Source organism: Saccostrea cucullata, unplaced genomic scaffold (genome assembly GCF_032062105.1).
Source record: "Saccostrea cucullata isolate Sc308-1 unplaced genomic scaffold, CSIRO_AGI_Scuc_v1 ctg11807, whole genome shotgun sequence".
Lineage (NCBI taxonomy): Eukaryota > Metazoa > Mollusca > Bivalvia > Ostreida > Ostreidae > Saccostrea > Saccostrea cuccullata.
In genome coordinates, this window is record NW_026922395.1 from 2,047 (window position 1) to 10,786 (window position 8,740).

The 8,740-nt window shown below is 33.1% G+C and overlaps 1 protein-coding gene across 1 annotated transcript; it reads right to left on the minus strand.

Moving 5' to 3' along the window:
• Positions 1–2,079: 2,079 nt before the first annotated feature.
• Positions 2,080–7,273, minus strand: LOC134261728 (beta-secretase 1-like). The gene is made up of 5 exons (XM_062744135.1): positions 7,253–7,273; positions 6,546–6,704; positions 6,318–6,402; positions 5,839–5,985; positions 2,080–2,353 (listed from the first exon to the last, which is right to left on the minus strand). The coding sequence occupies exons 1-5, from the start codon at positions 7,271–7,273 to the stop codon at positions 2,124–2,126; spliced, it is 642 nt and encodes a 213-aa protein (XP_062600119.1). The 3' UTR covers positions 2,080–2,123.
• Between the last annotated feature and the right edge of the window lie 1,467 nt (positions 7,274–8,740).

Genomic DNA, 8,740 nt, shown 5'->3' on the forward strand with positions numbered 1-8,740 from the left:
TAAAGATTGCAATAATTTTAGTGGTTTTGGCCCCACCCCTCAGGCCCCAGGGGGGCGGGGAACATGAAATTCAAAATTTTTGTTCCCCTTCACCCATAGATGCTTTATATCAAATTTGGTTGAAATTGGTTCAGGGGTTTCAGAAAGGAAGCTGAAAATGTTCAAATGTTAACACACGACGGACGAAAACGGATAGCAATAGGTCACCTGAGTTACTCAGGTGACCTAAAAAGCCAAAAATATGCCTTTTTCTTGATGTATTTTTCTTAAGTGAAACAGAGCGCAGTGTAGAACATACATAATTTTTCTGTCACTAATCAGTATTGGATAGATACATCTTTGTTAAAAATATAAAGCTTGTTCTAGGCTGCGTTCTATATTTTCTGGAAGAAAAACTGCTTGGAAATAAGCAGTTTTATACAAAATATGCTAAAATAGCGGGAAAACATGATTTTAATGATGTCATATTTCTAAAGTGTCAAAATGAAAATGACCAATACAGGTCACATATATAGCTGTACAAATTAAAGTTATATATAAAGTAAAATTAAGATATTCATTTAAGGGCAAGTAAAACCTTACCATATATCACTCTTTCCTGTTATATGAACAAATCTTACAGAACTACTTAATAATTAACATGGCCAGTAGATATATAGTTGATTCTCTAAATATTAAGCAACAGTTTCCAGGTAAGAATTGTAAACCTTCATTTATAGAATCAACAGGGAAATCTAGAAATATATATTCTTATACAACACATATGCCCTGGAAAATTCAGATGTGTAACATTCAATACCTGTTGATTTATTATAGTTAATCATAATTCAGAGCATATACAACCATTGTAAATTAAATGTGAAATGCAACCTACTTTCAACAAATTGAACAAAATTGTTTTATAATCAAAACTAAGTAAAATTTAAGTCAAGATAATATTTTAGTATATATTGCTAACATCAAGCAGTAATTTTTAACATCATGCATTACATATTCAAACATACCAGTTCCATATACAAAAAAAATTAATATAATTAATCATTAGTGCTCATTTGAAGTATATCTAGTCAAACTATATTTTTTAAACAAAACAACCATTTTATGCCTTGTGCAATAGCCTACATGAAATGAAATTTTGATTACAGTGTCAAGTATCTACAAACATCAAGATCTAAATTTCTATACAGATGATGACATGGATAAACTTATGATTAACACAGAATATTGTAATAACTTTTAAATAAAATTAAGACGTTGCGCACAGAATTGAAGCTGATTTTGTAACGTCTAAAATGTACTTTCCTGACGTACTTGCATATGTCGTTTAAGCATAAAAACGTCAAAAATTAAAGGTGTAACAAATTAGACTAGACATCCAATTTTTGCTCCTGTTTTCTTAAAAATGTCTTACTTTTTAGTGTTTCTTTAAATACAAAATTTTGTTTACTTGCACATTTCAAAAATAAGATTTTATTTGTTACAAGTTTTCCAGTAAATAGAGAATACAGCTAATATTGGTACTATACGCCCGGTTAAATACCATCATACGCATATTTGTGTCGTAGTAACAAAACCGACTACACATCAAAATCGCTCTATTAATCTCTCTTACTACTTGCTAAATTTTCTTCATGGAAAATTTTGACTACTTCTTGATTTGCACATTTCATTTATCAACTTAGTTTTACGAAAAGAACCTGTTATATATTAAAAAAATCTTTACCAAACATTCTGTCTTTTATTGTTGCTTGACAAGATCATGGCATATTACAGAACCCTTTCAATTTTACTAACACTGTCTAACAGTCGAAATCGGCCAGTAAATTGGAAAATTATTAATGAAAATCATGTGACATCATCACCAGACATTAGAAAAGCATTGTACAAAATGTAGCCAAAACGATAAAATGACCAAAAATACTAACACCCGTCGTTTACAGTGTTACAAGTTACACAATTTCAAACCCCAATACTATGCGCGACGTCTAAGCAAAACACTTCCCACTTCAATTCTATAGATAACTATTCAACAGTAAAAAAGAATATCTAGTTATATCCTACCACAGACAAATTCAACCCTCATCACTAATACTAGTAGACATTACCATGACAAAATCGTTTAATTAAGAATCCTGCATAAAGTGTGGTTCATCAATTAAATCATTGGAGTCTCCGTCAGAATTCTGTCTCTTCATTTTCTCGTAACACTTTGACGTCCGCCATTGATACTGAATAAAGAGAATAAACAAAGGCAGGATACAGGCTCCACACATCCCCGCTAATACGTACGCCACAATGACCAGGGTTTGGTTGGATTTCTCTGGCTTGGCATAGGCACAGTTTTCAACAGAACCTTGAATAAGAATAGCAACATTTATGAGCAAAATGGATGTTATATGATTGTAAAACAAATATCTTACTAAGTATCTAAACTAGAAAACTGACCATGCAGTCAGGAAGGGCCCCGCCATGGGGTAGAATTATAAGGATTCGCTATTCAGAATGATTAAAAATATATGAAGAATAAGCAACAGCAACTGTATTCTTAAAATTTCAAGATAATTCCTGAATATCCAAAAACCTGTCAATAATATTCTTGTATTTACATTAGGCAGAAAAGAACAACTTAACATTGAATGTAAATTTAAACAATAATGAAGCTTGTGTTATATAAAAATCCCAACATTCAATGAATGCAAATATCATAAAGGCTTGACCTTAACTTCAAAACAAATACTAAAGTAGCAGTTGCAGACAAAGGTTTTCGTTAATCTTAAAGTGACAGATAAAGACAAGCCTAATAAATTTTCTGCAGCAGGCTAGATAATTAATCCCAAGGGATTAATTCATTTAATTGTACCTCTCTCATCATTTTCTTCTAAAGTTACAATAATAACTTTTTCAGTATTAATGATAGAATGGGGGTTTTATCCAACTACCTTAAAAATCAATAATATTCATGAATTTACATAAAAGAAAAAAAGTAAAAATAAAAGAATATATCTTCTTTAATCTATTTCTTGTTTTTAGAATTCAATGAAATCATAACTCATTGTGTATGGTATTTTAATAAAAATAAAGTATAAACATTTATATTTAAATCCACCTTTCAGAGTGTTCATAGCATTCCAAATTGACTTGACTTCAAAACAAACTTCATTTGCAGACAGAGGTGGTAATTAATCTCAATGTGACAGATAAAGATAATGCTTTGGATTTTCTTCAGGAGGAAAGCTAATTAATCCCAAGGGACTCATAGCAGCATTCAGTTTACAATGGGAACATCTTCAGCAGTTATCTCTCTTTGCCAATGCACTCTTATACAAAGTTAGGGAATCTACCCACCACCCCAGCTCCAAACCAGGGGACATAGAGAAACAAACTTAACATCAAAATATGTCTTTCTGCCTATTGAACTAACATACCAAAGAACTTTATTCGGTAATAGCCAATATTTGCCCCCCAAATCAAACTTTGATGGAGATATATTTAATTAAGTTCTTAAACAGGGGAGTATATGCTGACTTCAAAGCACTGAATATTTTCATAAGTAATGATGCCATATGTACGTAATGACGTCACAAACATGACGTAAATTTCAGTTTTTTATGAATTTTACAGAAAAATGTACATATTTCGTCGATATTTTGAGTAAAAGTCACCGAGCGCATGTATGTTCAGGATCAATATTTTTATATAATGTGTAGAATGATGATATCAATGAAATATGTCAATATTGTTCCTGAACAAACTTGCGCTCTATAAATTTTAAAGCTAAAATTGTTGAAATTTTGTCCATTTTGTCCTCTTTCTGAAAAAGGATATAAAATCGGACTAGTTTTTGACGTCATAAAAACAAAAATTGTGAATACACTGCTTTGACCTCATAATATTTTCTGTTAATTTATATTTCTCATACAATTTATTGAATTCAGCACATTTCAGGAAGTTTTCAAAATTTGACTTTTGTGGGGGCAAATATATGCAATATACCGCATATAGTTCTTTGATCTTATTTGGGCAAACATAAAAAAAGTTATCAGGAAAAAACAGAAAATTTGTGGACGGAAGAATGACAGACGGACAGACGGACAGACAGAGTGATTACTATAGGGCACCCACAAATCCTTGTGGGGCCCTAATTACTGTACACAGGTTAAGATGGCCTAGAACACTGTCCAGTCAGAGCAAATCCTACTAAAGGATCAACTAAAGGGTGGTTTTTGTATATGTGATCACGATAGCTCAGCTTTGACTGTCACAGAACAAATTTTACATAATGTAGGAACTATTTTACATGTGACCAAGAAACTTCATATAAGTTTCATCTTTCCTGGCCCAGTGGTTCTTAAAAAGAAAATTTTTAAAGATTTATACATTCCTATGTAAAACTTCAATCTGCCATTTTGGCCCCACCCTAGCCCCGGGGGTCATGCTTTTAACAAACTTGAATCTACACTACCTGATGATGATTCCACATGAGTTTCATCTTTCCTGGCTGAGTGATTCTTGAAGAAGATTTTTAAAGATTTTTCCTATATACTCCTATGTAAGGAACTATTTTACATTTGACCAAGAAACTTCATATAAGACATAGCTCCTATAAAAATTGATCAGTGTAGCCTCCTGATACTTCTTTGTGTGCTAACTTTGGTGAAATTCTTGGTCAGCATCAAATATGCAAAAATATTTCATAAACAAATGCGCACTTTTAAACCCTTAAACAACAAAATAGGCTAAGACCCTTTTTGGCTACTGGTTTGGCTTGTTGATTAGAATAATACAAGAAGTTGACCAGTCAACCTGTTTGACCCCTGCCACAAAAAGAGTATTGGCTCTTAGTTATAGGATTCACAAGAGTAAAAAAAATATATCAATTTCCAAATTTTCTCATTTTTGTGCAAATTTTCATCAATTTTATAGCACATTTCGTTCTTTAAAAACATAGAACAAACTTTTTAACTAGAACTGTCCAAACGGGACAAAATACCCCCCGCTGGGTTTTTCAGAAGTAAGAAATGTTTCAAACAGGAATTATGAAATTTTTCTTCCAGTGACCTTAAACTTCCCCAAATGACCTTGGGTCAAGGTCATGACACACCCTTGGGTCATGGGCAATCTTTGTGTGAAATGAGAACCTACCAAGTTTATCCATAAGAAAGATATGGACCAGACACGAATTATGAAATTTTTCTTCCAGTGACCTTGAACTTCCCCTAAAGACCTTGGGTTAAGGTCATGACATACCCTTGGGTCATGGATCTTTGTGTGAAATGAGAACCTACCAAGTTTATCCATAAGAAAGATATGGACCGGACACGAATTATGAAATTTTTCTTCCAGTGACCTTGAAGTTGCCCAAATGACCTTGGGTAAAGGTCATGACACACCCTTAAGTCGTTGGCAATCTTTGTGTGGAGTAGTAGATTCTAATGTTTCTCTGTAAGAAAGATATGGACCGGGATACGATTGCACAGACGGACGGACAGACGGACGGACAGCTAGACGGACAGACAGACAGATAGACAGACGGACAAGGTGATTCCTATATACCCCTCCAAACTTCGTTTCCGGGGGGTATAACAAAAAACTATCACAGTTTTAAATCTGTGTTCTGATTTTTAAACCAAAGAAGGGGCCAGATTCCACCATTACCATACCTTGTCCTTTCACAACTTAATACTGACATTTTTTTCCTGATACATGTAATTTTTCATTCAAATTAATCATAGCCAAACTATACATCCTTCCAAGAATTGTGAAATGACACACACTTTACTTTACAATTATGCACTAGAATCTGTGATGTTAATCAGAGGTGAAGCCTTGCATACTGACCTGAAAACTTGTGAGGCCCAGACACATGTGACTTGTTATACATCTGGGCCACTGCAGGACATGTTGTGTCCGAAAACCCAATTCTGTTATTCTGTCGATCAAACACCACATAAAACCCCTCCATTATCACTGCTCCAATCACTGTGCCTGTGTCATGAGAGATATTTTTGTTATTTATTAGTAACAAAATTTTGTTTTGATTTTTTAGCAAGAGACTAGTGGGTCTTAATGATCATTTTATTTTTTTTTTCAATAAACTGAGTTTATCCAGGAGCCAGGAGCCATGGTTTTAAAAAAATCAGTCTACTTGTATTTCATCAAAAAATTATCAGTGTGATAAAACATTTCCTCTTCATTGACGAATAAAAGGCTGTTTCGGTAAATGTCATTCTCTTAGATAAAGTTGCTGAATTCAATCATGCATGGAAAATAAATCATTCCCTGTATCTTAGTATTTGTATTTTTATGCCACGCTATACCTGATGTGGAGTTTGCAATACCAAGCTTGAAACATATTTCATCTGGGTTGCTATCATCTTTTTTCCCAACAGATTTAATGTATTGCTGAAAATGAACAAAAGAACAAAAATAGATGAGTAAAAGAAAAGAAAAATACCTAGGATACTTTAGCAACTGATTTCTCTTATAGTCTGTACAATGTTTTAAAAAATTCTTTTCACTAAATCATGCTTTTTACAAATTTATACCTGTGGAGCTACAATGATTTTGAAAGACTGTTGCAAATTCTCCGCAAACTCTAAGGCTACAAACGGAAATATGTTGTAAGGAATGGCTCCATCTTTGTAGCACAAGTCTATGTCTCCATTCCAAAAACCAAGACTCAATGGTGGAGCATTGGGAGATTTCTACAATACATAAACAAATACCCTGGTATATGAAATCAAATCACAACTCAATATAATGGGTGCGTTCACAGTTCTACCATTAGTACCAACTTTCAATATACCATTGGTGCAATAATTTGACAATGGTACCAACTGTACCAATAAACCCTGAACGGATATTGGCATATAAATATAACAATTTTACCAATGTTACCAATGGGAGTCCAATGGAAACGTTGGTAATACTGAATTACAGATTTCTTTGTCTTCTAAGTTATTGGCACATGCCAGAATCACAAGAAAATCATAGCAGACTCATAGCCGAGAAACTTTTACCACATCAGGATCACACTTCTTTAGTTGCCATATCTATGAGTTTTATATAATCCATTTAATGGATCATGTCTAAATCATACTTCAAAATCATGAATTTAAGTCTTTGATATGATTTTTATGTGATTTTGTCATGATTTGTTAAAAAGGCTTATCGAGGAAAAATCGTTTATATCATTGTGAATCCCTCTTTCTAGCTCGTTGCCATGTTGATAACTAGCTGTGACGTCATTTACCAACATTAACCACACCTTCATCGTTAGAAAAATATACCATTGGCAAAAAACATTGGTACCAGTGGCATGCCAGAGGTAATTAATTTTACCAACGGCAACTTTTGTCTACCAATGAAAATAACTGTGAATGCACCCAATATGTAGCATGAACTTGTTCAAATAGTTAAAATATGCACTGTACAGTGTGTATTTTTAAGAAATACAAGAGATCCTTTAGATATTGCTTACAATATCATTTTTCATTTACTTCAATGGATTTTACAGTTTTGATAGAGGAATTAATGTTCATTATAATAATGCAAACAGCTCCATCCTACTCCAGGGGGCTATAAATTGATCAAACTTGAATTCCTACTAATGGCTGTGTCAGGAAACTCATTTTGTTCTTATCCTGACCAGTGGTTCTTGGGAAATATTTAAGATACCCACCCTTTTTTATATTCATTTCCCCCCTTTAAATGGGGCACAACCTTTCATTTGATCAAACATAACATAGGCATCAGAAGTAAATTGAAAGGGGGCTAAACCAACAAAAAAGGTAAGCCTCAATTTTCAATGCCCATATTTATTTATATCTATCTTTGCAAAAAATGGGGGGAAGGGGTTAGGCTTCAAGTTCTAACACTTAAATGCTTAAATCTTATTCACAGGACAACATCAGTCAATGGTCAATTTTCGATCAGAATTAAATGCTTACTTGTGCTTTTTGGCTTAATGGGTCAGTCTTAAATGTAATCTGATTTTTTTTCAAGGAGCATAAATTTGGTATTGGTGCTTTTTCTTTTTCAAAATAAACCGTTAATTGCTATTTGTAATGTATGAATAGCGACCAGTTATTTAAATATACAGGTTAAAGATAGCAGTGATCATATAGCTGATTTCTTTTTTTATCAAAGATAATAACATTTTGTTTTATGATAAAGCCACGCCACCCTAATATTCTGTCTGTTTGAGTTTTACCATAAATCATCAAAATGCACTGGATTACAAGCACCTTCATGGTACTTCTGTGCACATTTTTGAAAGCAGAGAGTTTGTTGTTCCATGGACAAACCAATGGTACTTCTGCATCTAATGGACATTCTGATTCTGATGTGTACAAACAACTATTTTATCTGGAAAAAGTGTTGGATTCTATATTGATGGATCAGAAACAACAGGCTCTACAAATTCAGAAATCTGAACAACAGCAAAAGTTATTAGAAGGAGAGATTCAAACTCTGAAGCAATGGAATCAGACAGCCCAAATAAAGATGTCATTCTTAGAAAGGGAAAACAAAATTTTGAAAGAAAGACTGGACAATTTGAATACTTCATACATTGCATCACAGCGAGAGGCTTGCCTGAATGAAAATCTGTAAAAATTTGAATACAACATCAACATTTTTGCTTCAAGAGAATATAATTTTGAAAGATCTGATTAAGATTTTGAACTCTACTTCCATGCTTGTGCAACGAAATTTGACAACATCAGAAGATCTAAGAAAA

Bases quoted from the DNA above. Each gene is read 5' to 3' on its own strand.
- LOC134261728 (XM_062744135.1), bottom strand. From the start codon at position 7,273: ATGAAGGTGTGGTTAATGTTG. The intron at 6,403-6,545 runs GTATAAATTTGT...GTTCATTTTCAG, and splicing joins AAATCATTGTAGCTCCACAG to CAATACATTAAATCTGTTGG. The intron at 5,986-6,317 runs GTATAGCGTGGC...CTCATGACACAG, and splicing joins TATTGCAAACTCCACATCAG to GCACAGTGATTGGAGCAGTG.